This window comes from Augochlora pura, chromosome 10, assembly GCF_028453695.1.
Source record: "Augochlora pura isolate Apur16 chromosome 10, APUR_v2.2.1, whole genome shotgun sequence".
NCBI classification, from domain to species: domain Eukaryota; kingdom Metazoa; phylum Arthropoda; class Insecta; order Hymenoptera; family Halictidae; genus Augochlora; species Augochlora pura.
In genome coordinates, this window is record NC_135781.1 from 21,844,835 (window position 1) to 21,863,746 (window position 18,912).

Below are 18,912 nucleotides of genomic sequence, written 5' to 3' on the forward strand. Positions count from 1 at the left end.
GACGAAAGATCTAAATAAATTCGGGTTTATCATCGTTATGAAACAATTAAACTTCACTTATTCTTATCTCTTGTTCATGGATAAAATTTGCAATCTAATTATTAATAAACATGTTTTTATATTGTTTAATTTTATGAAAACAGAATGTATTAACAGAATGAGATTATTTTCAGTTTTTCTCCTAAAAACCAAGATTTCTATACGATTATGTGAGGGCTTATCGCATAAACTTTACAAAATGGAATCGTCCTAATTAACAATTTAAACAGCATCTTGTGGAAGAAGTACAGCGTTTTTTCGTTACTTTCTATATTCTTTATCGCGAGGGATTACTATACCTATTACGGTTCCCTTCATTAATTTTGTTCATTAATTCGCTAATGTATAGATGTACAGCTGAATGTAACTTTCTCTGCTGAAAGTTGCTAGTAACAGTGAACATGCATACCATCACCGGATTATTTATACTTTTTGTTTTCAATATACAGGGTGTGCTAGAAGGTGTTTATAAATTTAAAAACGAATTTTAATATGATCAGAACAAAATTAATATATATTAGTCTTTCTTATAAATTTCATTATTTTCATGTACATTCCACTCATAATATTCGAATACACCCTGTATACATCTGTTTCTGCAGAAGAGTAGCACAAACACCTTTTTCTGTCATCCTTATCATATTTTAACTATTTTATAGGAATTATCTTAACGAAATAGGACACCTCAGGTGCTTCCCTTCTAAAGAACTTTGCGCATAAAACCGTGTAAAGCACAGAAACAGAAGTGGCATAGAAAACAAAATTTGGAAATATTCCTATGTTAAACGGTAATTGTCCGACTATTTAATTGAAAATCACAATAAAAAATACTTCGGAAAATATACAAATAAAAATAAACTTTTCTAAAAGATAATTCAATCAGTCACCCACAATATTTAAAAAATAATATTTTTCACATAGGAATATCTCCTATATAGTCTATTATTTTATACAGACTGCCGAATCTACATATAACTCTGTGATTTGGTAGTCACAAAACATTGTTGCTTCACATGCGCTTACCACCAAGAACAGCTGAAAGATGAGAAAGAAAAATGTATTATAATAATGTAGCAGGCAATTAAGATTATCTGCTTTCACCATGTGACAGGCGTCAGTATTACGTCGCATTTAAAACTACATACACGCACACACGCACGCACACACACAGCGAGTAAATTCTTTACTCGACAAACTAATGATACACAGATGTTAAAAGAATGTATGAATATTAGAAAAATGTGTGCCGCTTTAACCTGTAATAAAAAAATGATTACTGCAAAAGCTCGCTCGAGGATTCTACTTGAAAATATAATCGGTAATAGTAACACAGCCAGATACGAAGTAAAACAGAAGAAAAACATGTACGCAAAATAGAGGACGGATATATAGTGCAGCTTATAAACTCAAATGAATTGTGTATTACAGAAGAAAAAGAAACTTTTTAGTGTCCGACGTACAATATAATTATGCATTGCTCTGTACTAAACAGCCGTGGCTATATTTCGAGTAACTCATGGCTGTATTCAATGTTCTGTTTCATCTAGATAATTCTTATGAGTTCTTCTCTTTTGAAGACGATCAAAAATGTTCGTTTGGAAAATGTATCCTGATTCAATCGATGTCGTGTCTCCGAATAAAAAGAAACAAATCATTAAAATGGCCATGAAGATGAATGTAATCTGGCTGAAAGTGATGTGTGACGCTTGAAGTGGAAAACACGATTTCAAGTTGGTAAAACTTTAACGTAAACGCACGCTTTACCTTTGAAACAGCTTGCAAGAACGCAGCCTTCCCCACTTTCTGACGCGTTTTCGACATGACAACCTCCATCCTCCTCTTCTCATTTTCTATGTGACGACGTTTCTCTTCCAATTTCAATCTAATATTATTCAGTTGTGAGGCCATAATCGTGTTACCACCGTTTTCATCTGCTCGTACGAATTTTATTCGGTTCGTCAGTTTCTTTGTCGTAAATAGTAGAATGTATGATAAGGAGATCGTTTCATGTCTCCGACCAATAAACGAGGTATACTAAAAACCCTTTCACCCAGGAAAAGTACTTAAAGGGAAACATTGATTTCATTCTATCAAATTCGTGTCGTGAAATTATGTAAGTTTTAACGTGTAGGTTTTAAAATATTTTAAAGCAGTAATTATGAAACTACTTTGATCATAGTTAATAAAGGTACTTTGTTTGATTATATATTAAAAATGAAAACACGAGAAATATAAAAGCAAAGATAATTTGCTTTCCTGAATTGAAACATGAAACGATCTTCCTCACTAATGTATACGCACCAACAGAATGTTGTTCCACTTGTTGAGATTGTTGGTTACTCTGTTGCTGCCACGTGGTCGTGTTCGGCAGCGTGGCGAACGTTGTCTTTTTCTCGCCGTTTCCGTTTCCGTTCGTTTGGCCGTGTTTCTTATTCGATAAATTCGACTTGGTTGTGGCATCCTCGGACTCAGTGTAAGTTAGGTTTATCCCTTTATCGGAACTTTGCCTGTTCAAGTTCGCGAAGCTGGCCAATTTCGACGTGTTATCCCCTTCCGAATTATCATTATCACTGGAATGTAAGATCTGCTTCAGCGCGACGTTATCTAGGCTCGAGTTCGAGGCTTGTCTCTTCAATCTCGGAGGCTCGTCGTTGCCATAACCATTGTCCGATAGTATATGCTGTACTCCGCTACCATACACATCCTGAACACTGGACCGTGCTGGCAACGTTGGCTCAGTCGTGTTCCGTTTGCCAACGTGAACGCCAACTTCCTTGTCCGGATTTCTGCCGAAGTTGTGTAAGTTGTCCTGCGGTAGAGAAAAGAAATCATTTGATAGTCTTTCAGTCATAACCACGTTACACTAATTTCTACCAGTCTCCTGGTATTAATAATTTCTATTCGCTACAACCAAGTCTGCTATCTATTTTGGTGGCCCACCATAACTATCCACCTTGTCAGTCCATTCTAGTACCCTATCAGTCAATTACACTTTCTATTGTTAACTAGATAGCAATTTTGGATCTAACAGCATTACATTTTCTTCTTCTAATAAATTGGCTACCTCCATGTATTCTAGTCCATCTAGGCAGCCCACCGTAATTATTCTAGGTCTCGTAGTCTACCATTTGGTTACGTCTTCTTTTACCAAGTAATTAGCTATACCAAGCCTACTCTCGACAGCATGTCCTGGTTGCTTATAGGCTGATAGCAACTTTCCTGGCTATACTTTGCATGATTTGGCTAACGTATAGAGGACACTCACCTGAGAACCACCAAAATTTTCTATGGTCAGCTGAGAATCGTCCGAAACGCTGTTACGTCTAGATCGTCGGCCCGCGTAAGAACTTCTCCTCTGTTCTTCCCAGTTGCTCGGCCGACCAGCGGCATCTGCTCTAGCTACTGACTTTTCGTCTGCCACGGAGCTCAACGTAGGAATGCCTTTGCCACGGTGGACCACAAAACTCTCTTCACTCCCCGTTCGTCTGTAAAACAGGAAAGAATTAGACACGGAACAGTGATGGCGAGCGGCATTGAAACTATTCACGGTCAGTCAATTAAAAGGTGAATTTTAGATTTACAATGTAAAAACGTACCTGTCGTCGTGAGAGTAATTTTCAGCAGTCTGTTGCAACGATTGCGATTTCTTGACAGAGGAGGACGATGCTGTTTTCGCAACTAGAAAACAATGCAATGCTAAATCGAATGTTCACGCACGCATCTAGGAAGTAGCACCAATATCTATGTCAGCATCATTTGTTACGTATGAGAGAATGAAGGTTTTTAGAAGGATCGACAGTGTGTATAAATCACCGTAGTATGTTACACACCGTGCGTAATTTGCGTTTGAAATTTCTATGTTCGCTTTGTACACGTATGAAAATTGGAACTACAATTTCTTAATGACAGTTGCATCCTGTTAATACGAATGAAAGTCAGCGATCGCTGATATCAGTAATCTTTTAAATCTATTTCGATCTTCTGAACGTATTGAGATAAAATTCGAGTACCTTCGCGAATTCATTGTGATAGAAATTTCGGTGTGCGCAAATTTCTCGGTACGAAGTTTCTAAGGAACGGAAGCTTTTCTTATCATACAGTCAATGTACGTACACTTATTCAATGGGCATGAGTTAATCAATGCTACGACTAGTTTCTAGCGTCTCTAATTGTCATGTGAAATGTCTGAACAATCGGTAAAACCAAATCGATGACATGTATATGGTAATGTAAAAGAAACGCAGAAAGGAATTAGTGAACAGACACAAAAGAAATACAAAACACGCATATAACATAGACACAATGTACGTTGCAAACAAGGTATACTAACTGAATATGGAGTGGATACATATACATATATATATACACATATATATTTATTATATATGTATGATTGAGTCGTCCAGACTTCACCCTGCGACGCTGAACGATACAAGACAATGGACAGCATGCAGAACGAAAAAAAGTAGGAAACCGGAAGCCAACGACAACGCAAGCAACTGAGCAGCCAAAAATTAGGAACCTGTCGCAGATACTCGCGCAAGGTGCATGCAGACCTATTCGACCTCAGTCGCCAACTATATTTTCGTGGCACACAGAGTAGTATGCAAATCAAATCGTTAATAAAAAGCGGTGTGCCTAACAGTTACGCCGGTTTCTTGCACAGCTAATCTAAGTACAGGCCACGTTTTAAATGCAAAACGCATTTCATACGACCATCAGGACAAATGGTTTTTTTCCCGAGGTCAATTCAACTATTTCAATTCGTTCTTTCCCATTAACATCGAAACCGTGGAAACAATTTATTTAAACCGAATTCTTTTAAATATCGAAACGAGAAATGATTTTATTATACACGTATTTCCAGGAACGTGTGAATTTCCGTACAATAAAAAAACTTCAAAGAGAAATAACATATCATTTTGAAAAGTACAGAAAAATTGATTATATCGTACATACATCAACAAAGCTTCAAATAGTATTTTATACGAAGAAGACCGACTATTAGTGTTCAACTAGGTCGCTAGAATTCAATTCATACAATAACTATTCATAATTCATGAGTAATGTGTTAACAATTATCGCCTCGGAAACGAACTGCTAATTACTCGAAAGTCTACTTTTCGCTTAAACCTTGAAAATCGTCGAGTTTTCCACGCTTTTAAATATCTATATAATAATTAGACGCCGCATTGCAATTGCTTCAACGATCGCGAAAGCGCCAACATAAATCTACAGGTGGCACGAAAGTGACGCGAGAATCGCTACTCTCCAATTCAAACGAGACCATTAACACGACAATCTCATCTCACGATTATTCTTCGAAATTCGACCGACGGCAGAAAAAGTATTCTCAGCTGTGTAAGTGTGCGCAGAAATCAGCGTTTCACCTCGCTGGGGTCAAACGTGGTGACCATTCCCGCCGATTTTCAAGTAACCATGCTGACTAAAAACATATGGTACAGTTCCTGGCGATTTTCAGAAGATCATTGTAAGAAATCGATGTTAGCAACGTTTGACTTGTAAACTGTGAAAGTTGAAATAACCATTCGTACTAATTTTCAAGTATCTACACTGACGCGAAACAATTGAAATGACTCGTAGAATCCTAAGAAATCGACATTTTCCTTTTTTGGCTGCACCGAACCAATTTTAATTTTGTGAACTATGACTGTTAGTATGATCATTTCAAATATCCGCGCCAATACAAACGCGATTGAAATAACTTGTGGCAATTTCTGCACAGCCATCGTAAGAAATCGAAATTTTCAAGTTTATGCTATATCAAACCAATTTTAGTTTTCTGAGCTTGCGCTGGTTAGAGCGACCATTCATGCCGAATTTCAAGTATTCATGCTGACTCAAAACGTACGATATAATTCGTTATAATTTTGAGATAGTCCACGCCGATTTTCAGAAAATCATCGTAAGAAATCGGCGTTAATTTGTCGACCAATCTGAACCAATCTGTCTCGAAATTCGCCTCAAATGCGAACGGTCGTCCCAAGTGAATTGATAATGCGTCGCATTTAAAATGTAGTCGTTCGACTGGGGCAACGAAAAAAGGAAGGAACACAACTAAAGAAGAAATGAGAGACGAAAGTAACGTCGAGAAACGAACGACGAAATTCGAGAGGTTCTCGGTCGCTCGGAACTTTTCTTTCTTTTACTTTCTTTTTTTTTCCCAGTACGGTTCGATATCGTCTGCGAGATACGCGCGACCAAAACGAGAAGGACCACCTCTTTTTCTTTCTTTCTCATGATTTGGTTGTTTGGTAACGTATGGGTACCTGTGAAGCCTGGCGCGGATACGGAGAGGTTGCTTCTCAGATCAGGTATCGGAGCTATAGACTGTGGCAGACTTCTTTTATGAGCTACACCATGACTATTGCGCGGGCAGGCTGCACCCGTCACCGCACCGTATTCGTTCATTGGCAACCGGAAGTTGTCGAAAGAAGAAGGCGAGGATAGCGTTGTTGTCAAGCATCAAGAGGGTTACGCCATAGAAATATATGGAAATATTATAGTTTTACATTACAAGTGATACATATATATTTTGTAGATATATACGTGGAGGATCGTTGCTGTCATTTTGTCTGTTATTCCGTTCTTTCTTTCTTTCTTTCTTTTCGATTTTGCATCGTTCTTCATGAATAATCTGTTACAAGGTTCGACTCGAGAGTACTTGCTCGGAATCGTTCGTAAGAGACGATTACGATTTGATCGAGAAGAAACCGTGCGCTGTGCGATGAGAACAAACTTTGGGTTTGATCGTGCTATAAAAAACCTCAACAAAATAGGTACATTTCCTGCAAGCTTTTGGATCCTCAAATTTTGACCGTCATTTTATGCCAGAAGGAAGACTGTGATGAGATGTTAACCACAGAATAATATAACGTTTAGTACATGCTTAGTACGGTATTACAAAAGGGTTGATGTTCCATCGTGGTCTTTCATTTGACATAAAAATTAGCCCGAAATTTCAAGACCCTAAAATGGACCATATTTGCAGAGGTTCTCTAGGATACAAATAGGCTTTCTTAGTTAACATTTATCGATTATTGTCGTCGTATGCAGCACTCGCTGCGCCGCTGTGAAATCGGGACTCTCTCGGCCGGCATTGAAATTCGCTATAGGATCGCCGGAAATTAACAATCGGGGAAATTCTTGGGACTAGTGTCAATGACTGTCGCCCTAATTATTGTTATCATTGAAAATCGACTCGACGATAATCGACAGTAGTTTGAACAGGAAAAACAGCGAAGGAGATTTCTAACGACAATATTCTGTTGAAAAAAAAAAACAAACAAACGAATAGTTAAAAATAAATTGTAGTGTTTCAGGTCAGAGCGATCCTAATCGCGAATCGAATGGTGCAGGAGATTCTAAAATAGGTCAAAAAATGGATTTTTTACGAGATCATACGTCGAAGCGTTTTAATTTCGCAGCACTGCAGCGAGCTCCGTATATCAACGGCGAAAGTTAATCAAAATTGAAAGGAAATATTTGTTCGCGTACCAAGCTAGCAGTATAACACGAGGGCATAAATTTTGTTCAACGTACAGCGTACAGTTTTCCCGGAAAAGTCACGCGCGTTTCGAACGACTCGATCGGAAGCACCTTCAATTAAAAAGTAATAAATACGTTTATTAGTCGCTGCTAAGGACCTGGATTTCGAGACTGGGAACGAGTGTGTGTACTGACACTGATAAAAAGCGTGATACCGTTCCAGCTGCGGGCAAACATCGCTTCTTTCGTGCAAATCTACCTTCCTGTGATAGCGAAGACACATATTTGCTTTGTTCAATTATTATTTCATTTCAAGCAGAGGATCCTTTAAGAACACCCAGAAATTTATGATTCGTTTCGATACCTCTAAATCATTGCATAAAAACTTCTTAAAATATAAATGATCCAGAAAAAAAAGAACAATTTTGTCAGTAAATCATTTAGAACAATATCCTTTAATATTTGAAACAATAAAGGCGAATTAATTTATATAATATTATATAAGACTGCGAATGTTTATGCTAATCCACATTTCGATAGATTTTAAACAATATAAATTAATAATGATATTAACGATGTATGTTGACGCAAGATTCAACGATACTCTCAGACTTGCTGACTTCAAATTTTATATCTCAAAAAGGGATGCAATTACAACGATGTTATTCTGGAGAATTATTGTACTAGCAATCGTTCTAACATCAACGTCTACAGAATTTGATGATATATCCTAGTGAGCCATAATCGTACTAAGATCCGCAGGTCTAAACGCATTCGCAAGAAGATATGTTGCTCGCAGCAGAAACGGGACTCCATGGAAAAAAGTATAACAAAATAAATTATAGAACGGGTAAGTCCAATACAGAATGTACGCAGCCGTCACCAATCATATTAATCCAATACCAAAATATTCATGAAACCTTCCCGAACGAAGGACGCCGTTCATAGTGTCGGACAAAACTCTCGATTGCTATTAACCGTGAATGTTTTTCGGTAATCGGAGTGCTCTACGTACCATCTAAGAACTGCATCGCCCTCTCCTCGCCGGGGTAGCGCACGCACTTCGCAGGGTGGATCTCCAACACGTTGTACATGTCCGCCAGAAATACGACTAAATTTTGCTTCATGGACCTGTTCACAGAAAATCAATCAGTTCAAGAAAGAACAGTCATTTGTATCGATATTTTCGATTTGAAAACTGGAAAAAAGAAACTTAGCATTGGATAGTTAAGCCGACCAAACGTTTATGATGGCGTAATCGTTTTCGGTCACTTTTGTGCAGTTCATGACGTGATTTCTAAGTGTCATACTATTCAAAAACTAAACATACATAAAATTGCAATTAATGTAGAAGCAAATGCGAAATTATATTGTTACAGTGATTCATACATTAGTTGATAAATTTTCTAAATAAAAGTAGAGTGTAAAGTTGGTCCTAAATCTCTTGGTAAAACAGCTGTCATCGAAAAAAGTGTGATACACATTTCAAGTTTTATACTTTATAACAGTTATAACGCCGTAAAACGAGTGGCATGGAATATCCACTTTTCGCCTCTAATTCGTACTGTCATTATTGTAAAAGATACTTCTGAGGAGCTTATGGGAGTTAAAGAAAACTTCGATGCCTCATTGGAGGTTTCATCAAACCTTATAAGTGTAAACTTCATTAAACTCTTGTAACTACTGCAAGTATATGAAATTTTGGCGAACGCTGTAGTTTAGGTTTCCCCCTTGGGGAAATAGAGTTATAACTAGATTTTGCGGATTTCATGCTTTTATGACAAAAAAGGAGTGGACGAGATAAAAAATGGTGGGAAGTTTAAAAGAATTTAAGATTCCGAATATATTATCATCATCTTATTAACCCTTAGCAGTCCGAAGTGTTTCCTTCACTTTATATCAACATCTCTTATAATATTATTACAATTATTTAACTATATTATGCATGAAGATCATAAGTCTATTTATAACTTGGCATAGAAACTTCAAATAGTACATGAAGATCCGCAATTTAGTCGTAACTCCGCAAGATGAAAAAAGGACTGAGATGCGAGTGCTTCCTTACCCCCTCATGTACGTGACGTCCTCGGGTTGCATGTGAAAAATGGAATAGGGTAAACATCTGTTACAAAACGCGTGGACCAACGACAGGTTGTGCAGGGCGTCCGCGACCGACGGTCTCTTCGACACTCGGATGTCCATCCAATTGAGTTCACCGGGACAGTAGAAGGCGACGACTGCGGCCAGACCGACGCCATCGCAGAGTGATTGGAAGTCCTTGGCAGCGGGTAGCTCTGGCAGTCGCGTCTTATCACCGGCGCCCTCCTCCATCTGGATCTTCGCGATCAACGCGTGCGACGCGTGGCTGATCCAGAGAAGAAGACCCTTCTCGTGATCTGTCGGGACTTCGACGTCCGCCTGGGGGTCGAACCGACGGACCGCGGACACCAATCGGTCCCCGGTCACCACCTCCTTCGCATACAAGACCATCAGGCCCTCTATCACAGCCATATGCGCAGACTGGAACAGAACAGACACCAACTCAATCAGAAACCGAAATGCGTTTTTTTCGCAGGGTGGTATAAGTAACGCTTTAAATAAAATATAAAATAGTATAACGTCGGAATTAATTACTATGTTTAATACTGATCTACCGAGACGTTAACCTGATTAATTTATACTGTTTCATAACAATGACAGGATGGGATTTATTCAACTACGACTTCTATTCTAGTAAATAAATGAATAAGGATGTTTAACGAAAAGTTTTTCAATAAAAAGATTTTTATAATTCCAATAACTAATAGAAACGATCAGAAATCAATTCTTTTAACTGGTTTGACAGTTCTAGTGTCAACACTAAATTATAAAGAGTTCGAATTTAATTCAAACACCGGTTACACTAAAAATAGCACGATATATAAATAAATTTAGTCTTGCAATTCTTATAAAGCAACACATGCCGGACATCTTAGTCATCGATAGCCATAGAATTAAATAGAACTTGACATTAGATTGTATTGATATGGATTTCGTTTAACGTAAAATTTTGTGTGGTTAAGAGTGCAAAAGGTTAAGAGAAAACGAAGGCAGATAAATGTTTTCGATTAATTTATAACAAGGTCGGGTGAGTTACGGATACTTAAGGATGGTTTCTTCTAGACAAACCACTGACAATGCCTCGTAACTAGATGTTGTGCAGGCATTCAATGTTGCGGATACTCTGCTACGTGTAGAAAATCAGAAATTTTCAAGTATAATAGGCAACTTGACATCGTTTTGCTTTTTTAAAGATTAGGGATATTGTTCCCGAAGGATCTGGCAACCAAATGTGAAAAAGGAGGGTGCCTATGGATAAAAGGACTGTGTTAGATTCTTCAACACCACTCTGGAATCGTCATTGACCCATATTTCTGACATACTTCACTAGAATTTTTCAATCATCATAACTGGACTGCGAATTCTATGCACTTATGACATTGAAAGATTTTATGTCTTAGAATCTTAAAATGTTAAGATCGTCCTGAGCTTACACAAAAAGGACCTATAGTCTGTACTATTATTACTGCCTTGAGCATTCATTAGGATTAGTATGTATAAAGCTGAAAAATTCTTTAAATTAAAAAATAAAACGCAGTATGTGTAAACATATGATTGAAAAGAGTCAAAAGAATAATTACATTTCTATTTCGTTTATGATTGTTGCCAATGGATCAGAAAATTTGTATAATAATGACAACAACCATAATATTATGTCGAACAATTTTTCGTATGCCACAAATTATTCTGTACGATGTGGCAGTCGACATGATAATTTCGCGAAACAGCGACACAAATTGGCCATCACGCGATTCTACCAGACTTTTTCTTCGAGACTGCATTGACCCTTGGAAATTTGCATGGACGTCCGCAGCCTTATCGTAATACAGGAAAAAGGGGAGCACTGACTTAGACATCGCAGGTAGCTCGTTCTTACCATCTTGAGTGGTGAATTTTGAATGAGGATCGTTTCGGTGAGTTGAGTGTTATTTGGCTCCGTGAGGTAAACACCTTTTCTGGCAAGGGCCTGCAGAATGCCGCAGTGATTCTGATTGTGATAATTTGGATCCGAATAAATGTTTGCCAACGCCAAACAGTACAGTTCTGCATTGGAAAGTGCGTGGACGATCTGCGGCTTCAAGTGTTCTTGATCCTGCAAAGAAAAAGTCGGATATGTGAGCGACAAATTGTTACGAAAGCTTGCAAACGAGTGAAAGTTTTCACACTTAAAAGAACGGTTATTACACTTATTCTAAAGCGAATGTAAAAATATTTTCTTAAATATTATATGTACGATTTTGTATGCAACTACTTAACATTTATTTAACTCCAGAATAGAAAACCTTTCTGACAAAAATATGACTTGAGTATCCTTAGAATTATTTGCGATTTTATTCATCAATTTTGTCAAGAGATTTTTTAGATACTCTTTTTAGATATGTTAGTTTTTCTTACAGACTTTAATGAAACATGTGATTTGTTTGGAATCAGATTTTTCAAATAATAGTATTAATTTATGGATAAGAACTTCCAAGACGCAGTATTTTATTAGTAGCAACTGGTACACCTTGATTGTTCTTTTCGACGAGTATTAGCAAACATTATTGATTTGGTATTATTTGGCAAGAGCTTGTTATTGGTTATACAAATTTTACGAAAAAATAATATTGCTATAGGATACGTGGTTTACACATTGTTCAGCAGCTCCGCAATGTCCCGTCGAGCGTAACTGTTCAATATATCGTCAGTTGAGGGGCATCTTAAAATAGAACGGCACCTGAATTTTCAGATTTTACGAATATGAAACCATTTGCACCGCGCTAATTATACAAAATCATTGCGATGCTGTAATAAATCATCCATCAACTGCCTTCGGCAACTGCTTTACACGCAATTTTACTGCAAACTTTATGCATATTTGTGACAAAACTGAATAAATCGTTTGCAAAACAATGTAAAGCCATTTAAAGAATTTGGGACTACCGATGCATCATTCCCGATTCATTAAAACAATTAACCGATAATGTTTAGCTTATCCATCCTTCATTTTTTCAGGTTATTTATCTTTTAATATTAAATTGACACGATGATAAAAAATTAATAATGTTGAACGATAAGTAATTAATTTCACAAACCTAAATTATGGTGAGACTAGTTTTAGCGGACATTATCCACGTCAAATTGACGCAAGGAATCATTTAAAATTTTCATACCGGCGAACATTTCATAACTTCCCACAGCCTATTATTTAGTTACAAACTACTGAGTAATTTGTTTAGTAATAGATTGGCTCCGTGATATTATTTAATAATTTCGTTTCGGATTATCATGTAAAACAAACTTGTCTAGATTTCTTTGTGTAGAACACACTGATTAAAAACTTGATTAACTTTTTTCCACATAAGTAGGCAATTTACTTATGATCAATTATTGATTTTGTGCACTTACAACAGACATAAATAAGAGATACACAGAATAGCGAAAACGAAACAGCCTATTGAACTTATTACTATTCCTATATTAATCTATTACTATTCTATTCTAGATATTACAATTGAAGTGTAGAATTTTTGCTCTAATATCCACAGTTTATTCTTAAAAGATGAATAAAGCAGATCATAATTTCTATTCTTGACAATGAAAGACTAAGATAAGTCGAGATAAGATAAAACCGGTTTTGTTTTTTTCGTTTGCAAACAATAAAACGATTTGTAGAAATTACTATTATTCAATCAGCAATGTCATAATATAATTACCAGACTGCAGATTTATACACGAAATAGAAATTTTCTGCATCAATTGGAAAAGATAGATATTAACTAGCAAGTTCCTTCTTTGTTCAGTTATTTTAATAGATTTTATTACGTCGACGATTTTAAATTCTTTAAATCTTTTTACTATATCAAATCGCATTTACCCAATTTTGTCATAAATCTATGATATCCACAGTCTAGTAACAAGAAAATACAACCGGCTTGATAAAACACAAGCGACAGAATTCGATTCCGCTACCGGTCACGCATTGTTTCGACATTTCTTACACGTGATTCACGGTGTTTGACGTAGCGTGCGTAATACTTCGCGAACGGCCGAGCGCCCCCGCGATCATTCTACCGCGTGTTTCTGTAACCACGATGCGTCGTCTCGGGTTCTTCGCGTTTCCAATCACCGCTCCGGAAGTTACGGAATACTAATATTTGCTGGCCACATCTGCCGGATATTCTTATGCGGTCGCCACCCTTCCGTACGTTAGGTATTGTGTTTCAAACTGCCCGCTTAGGGCGGATCCGTCGCGGTGAAATCTGACTTCGCCGCGAAAAGAGACTTCTGTGTCGGTGTGACTTTTCACGAAACGGACCATTATGTAGTACATGCAAAATTAAGGGCAGTTTAAGTCATCGTTCCGTCGGTTTTGAATTTCTTCGTAAATTATGCGTCTCCAGATCTTGCGACTCTTTTTAACTTGTGCGAAAAAGAAAAATTTTGTTGAAAACGAACTTCCAACAGAGGTAAAATACGATATCAGTAGTTTCCTTGGTGTGTATATAAAAAAAGATGTTTAGTTAAATGTGCTTGACGTATGGGAAATTAGAAGGTGTTTAAGTCATCACTTTACCGATCTCGGTTTACGTTGCAAATTATATACCTGTGAATATTTCAATTTGCTGGCTGCGCTCATGAATGTTATCTCAAGAGCTATGTACCGTATCCGATCAATTCTTTTCTTATTTCAATCGAAAAAGTTTGATCTACACTGCAAACACGTTTTTAATTGAAAAATTAATTCCAGGCGTTGCAAGTTTCTCAAATGTTTCTCTCGTAAATTTAACGAGATATTTACTATCGGACGTGAAACACTGCAAGCATAAAGTCCCAGAGAACATTGCAAATCAAGAGAGATTTCAAAACGTCACACAGTAAATAAACTAGATGTTTCAATCGTAATATTTAACGTGATTCCACGCAGAGCTCGTAAATATCGCATAAAGTAACTTAAAATATTAATTTCTTAACACAAGTCTTCTGAAGACGACTATTATAATTAGAATCAACGTTGAAACTCTAAACAATAAATAACAGGAGAATTTATACTTTTAATGCTACTATTAACCTTTCCTACGTTTAACAATAATTGATTTGAGAAATTAAATTGTCGATTTTAACTGCTAAGGATACGTGTCATAACACAAGAAATATTATTAAATGCCTACCGGATATTTGGTTTTTAAGTTTTGCACTTCTAATTAAGTTCTTTTCTTCACTATCAGGACCCTATCTCAAAAATGGAACTTACAAAGATTTTTTGTTCCACGTATTCGACTTGTTTTCCGCCATTCGAATTGTCGTTCTTTTTTCTCTTGGGAGTAAAAGCCTGGAACAAATTCCGGGCTGAATAGAACGCGATTATCCATCGATCGATCCGTCCAGAGGAAGTTACAACGATCGCTAATCCCTCATGCACGGATCTAACACTCCGGACATAAATCTATCGAGATCTCTGGAAACTGGATCTCGCATGTCGAGACGCTTTTGCTTCGATCGGCAACTAGAAACGGATCTAAAGCGATACGGGAACTAGTTTCTACGTTTATGGGTTGAATTCTGCCTTGTCTCGCGTAAAGAAAGAAATTGGGGCAAAGTTAACGTTCTGTTAGTCAGTCAAGCTAGTATTAATGTCGTCCAGTCTCGTAGCGAACGACAATTTTTTATTCACTGAACCCGATGCGTTTCCTGAACCATCAACCAGTTGAAATCGTCGTAGCTGAAACTTCGTTCAGAAGAAAACTCTATCGAAACGATGCACGATTTCTATTTTAAAACATATTTTTCACGTATATACAAAACACGCGCACGCACAATTTGCGCTGCACTTAACAGCGATACTTGTCCATTAATTGAAAGTCACATTAACAATTTTATATACAGTAAAATATTTTTAAATACACTAAATTATTTAGCTACTATCCTCGGTAAAAAGTATTCGAACACCTTTTAAAATACAATAATTTCTTTAAAAAACTATTTCTACTAGCTAGAAAAACTTTTACCAGCGGTTGTAGAGGTGTAATAAAAACAAAGAATTTTTGTTTCTGGAAAATATTCGATACATTCACTATTATAGAATATGCAATTTTCAGATACCGTAACTAAATATTTTACAGACCATAACGCTTGTGTTTTGTGGAAAAGTTTTTTGCCTGCACCACGAACGACCAAATGTTTTCAAACAGCGACAGAAATTGGTTTTCCGCGGCGTCGTATTTTCAGAACTTTTTTACGCGGATGGATACAGGTAACGGAAAAATAATTGCCATGATTAGATTTTACGGTACATTAATCCAGTATATGGTCACTTAAATAAGCTGGCCGTTGCATACGAAATGACCAATTAAATCTGCTCTTGATCCATACGAAAGGCTCGCTTGGAACCTATACGCCGCTGAAAATCCGCTGAAAACGAGCGAGGAAACTGCGTTTGGTCTCGAATAACACTAGAAAGTATAATGCACGCGTGTAACGTTACCGCTAATTATTGTTAATTACGTAATCTCATTAGATCGTTCTTACATAAAAAGCAATCATTCTTCATTCAGCGCCTTCGTCACAATGAAGCGATGAATACAAATCTTCGGCTCATGAATACAAACTCGATCGCGAACCGCGCTCTTGCAAAACGCTCTACGTCCAGAAACCGATCAAAAATGTCTCATGTTTATTCAATTACTTCAGGTTGAGCCAATCTTCCTATTGGTCATTAGTAGACTGTGGATTTTATGCATTCAGGAGAAAAAAAGAATGGATTACATGCAACATAGTAGAAACATGTAGAAAATTCGAAAATAATAAACTATTTCCAATTCATTAAAGCTATCAAGAAAGGAAAGAAATATCTATGGATCTGCCGTATCTTGCAATTCGCATTAATAATTTTTATTTAGCAGAATAATTCACGTAATCAGTCATGACTATGGATCATTATGCGGTTATGGTAATTACAGATTTTTGAAATACAGTTAAAGAACCAGATATTAACAATTATTAATGATATCTATGCTATACTTTTTCCGTCAAAGGATTTTCTAGTTCGTAATTTGACTCTGCTGCTCATCCTGATTTTTATCAATTAATCCATGACAATTGAGAATTTTGTATGAGTCTACTAATGGCTAGACTGCAAATTTTTATACAAAATATCCTCGTTAATGCCAATAAATATGAGCCAAATTATTTCTTCTCACTTTTGTCATATGTATATAAAATCCGACATAAGAATTTACGACTAAAATGAAATAACATGGAATCACGGATAGCAAAACTATTCAAAGAGCTACTATTGCACAATTACCGACAAAAGAAACATCTACTAATTAAACTAATAAGTTTTTATGCCACAGTTTCATCAAAATGAAACAAAATACCCATTGGGTACGCTAAACACATACGTTGCGACTGCGAACCTAATTGGAGAGTTGATTCGCTCTTGATTTCTGAAGATGGTGAATGGGACGTCCGACCAGAAAGAAAGAAAGAAAGAAAGAAAGAAAGAAGTGTACGAAGAGACGATGAAGAAATGATTAATTGTCGAACGGCTGGGTTTCGTTTACGCAGACGAAGAAAGCCGCAACGCAATGATGACTTGCTGGAGACAGGCCAAACTCCTTGCCATTGTCTCCAGCGGAGTCGTGATCATTGTCGGGTTGCACCTCCGACTTTTAAGGGGTGAGTCAAGTCTGCGAGACTGATTATTCGGGCGAAAGTTCAAGTGCGACAGGGACGCAACGAGCAAACGGCCCCTCGGGGGGGGACTCGCGCGGTGCCTGCGCCGTGGAAAAGATCATGTCCCGGATGAGAGAAAGGATGATTAACGAGAAGAGAATTCCCGCTGGCTAATCAACCAATCGCCAAGAGTTCTCAGACCCATTCTGACTAAATCCCGTCGTCGTCGTTACGGACAATTACGGGTATTGCACGTCGAAACACTTCAGCTTCATCGATTTCTTTACACTATGGTTGTTTCGCAAAAGCACTGCCTTTTCGGAGTCCCTGCAACTTCTTCGTGGGGTCTCGCAAGTTTTTCACGTTTGTCGATACATTGGAAATTTAAATTGCTTTCGCAGAAAGTAAATAGGTTAATAAAGTTAACTGAGTTTATACGGTATCGATGCACTTGCCGAGATTTTTTTTAACCTTTTCCCGACGTTTTACAAACTTCATCAATTTTTTTAAGACCAAAACTTGATTCGTAGACAATCTGTGGAACAAATCGGTCCGAAGAATAATTTTTGAGATTTTTTTAGTAAAACCGACAAACCATTATCATTATTATACTTCATCGTACATTCATTAATATTTTATTATTAATATTTCAACTACGTGTAAAAAGCTTATAAATCTTCTCAACGATTCTTTTGGAATCAAATAAAAATTGAAGAAACGTATCCGATGCTCTCAACATTATTTTGGAACGTGGCGCAACAAATTTTACTGTCGCTTTAGAATCGCCGCTCGTGCGCAAAAAGTTAAATAACGTCAAAGCCTGGTACTCTAGCAATTTTTGCAGTGAAATTCACAGGTTTCACCTTGCGCCGTCGACGTACATTAAACAAATTCTCCTCTGCGATCGACCTCGCGCGTTTCGAGTCACCGGAACCAGAATCCTGCGATGCGCACGGCAAAACGAAAAATAGATCCTTGATCAAATACATGTCGGGACGTCGCGAAACGAAAAACACCGAGGAACGTTCGTCACAGCGACTCCATGATTTACTGTCGAGGTAAAACAGGTCGAACGAGGACCTATCGCTGGGTAATTTGATTGGTTTAACCGGATCAACGACGACAACCGATGCTTCCGCGTATACATACGCTGTGCGAGGAACATAAGGTGCGGTTACGATGCCGTAATGGCGTAACACGGTTTTTCTTTGCTTCGACGTCATCAGCGAACACGGATGTTTGTGCGAGCTTACCCATTTTCGTAAATAAATTTGCAGATTCGGTTTGCCCCGTTAATTATTTTTCAATCTGGCTCAAACTTTCATTTACTGCAAAGTACAACCTACAAAAATGGTATTAGATATAATACCATTCGATGTAAGCCCGGGGGAACATTCTTTGAAAATAAAACGAATTAGAATCGAAATTAGTGTTTATTACTTTTTACCAAGGTTCGATGAAGTTCCGGAACTTTTGCATAAATACACATCAAGCAAAACACAAATTTTCTGTGTCTTCACAAGATCAGTTGCTTTTCAACGATTTTAGAAGACCACAAGTAGTGTGTGTTGCAAAGAATGATATTATTATATAAATCTAACATGTGCA

The 18,912-nt window shown here is 37.2% G+C and overlaps 1 protein-coding gene across 16 annotated transcripts in view; it reads right to left on the minus strand.

The window, feature by feature from the left end:
* Patronin (calmodulin-regulated spectrin-associated protein patronin) overlaps positions 1-18,912 on the minus strand; it is a 97,174-nt gene that overhangs the window by 11,502 nt on the left and 66,760 nt on the right. For 15 of the 16 annotated variants that reach the window (XM_078193260.1, XM_078193270.1, XM_078193268.1 and 12 more), the window contains 8 exons: positions 11,525-11,740; positions 9,614-10,068; positions 8,564-8,679; positions 6,330-6,440; positions 3,636-3,717; positions 3,305-3,524; positions 2,341-2,848; positions 1,804-1,970 (listed from right to left, as the gene is read on the minus strand). In XM_078193260.1, the coding sequence (XP_078049386.1) occupies positions 1,804-1,970; positions 2,341-2,848; positions 3,305-3,524; positions 3,636-3,717; positions 6,330-6,440; positions 8,564-8,679; positions 9,614-10,068; positions 11,525-11,740 (1,875 nt within the window). The remainder of the gene's footprint in view (positions 1-1,803; positions 1,971-2,340; positions 2,849-3,304; positions 3,525-3,635; positions 3,718-6,329; positions 6,441-8,563; positions 8,680-9,613; positions 10,069-11,524; positions 11,741-18,912) is intronic. The other variant, XM_078193265.1, reaches the window with a different exon arrangement.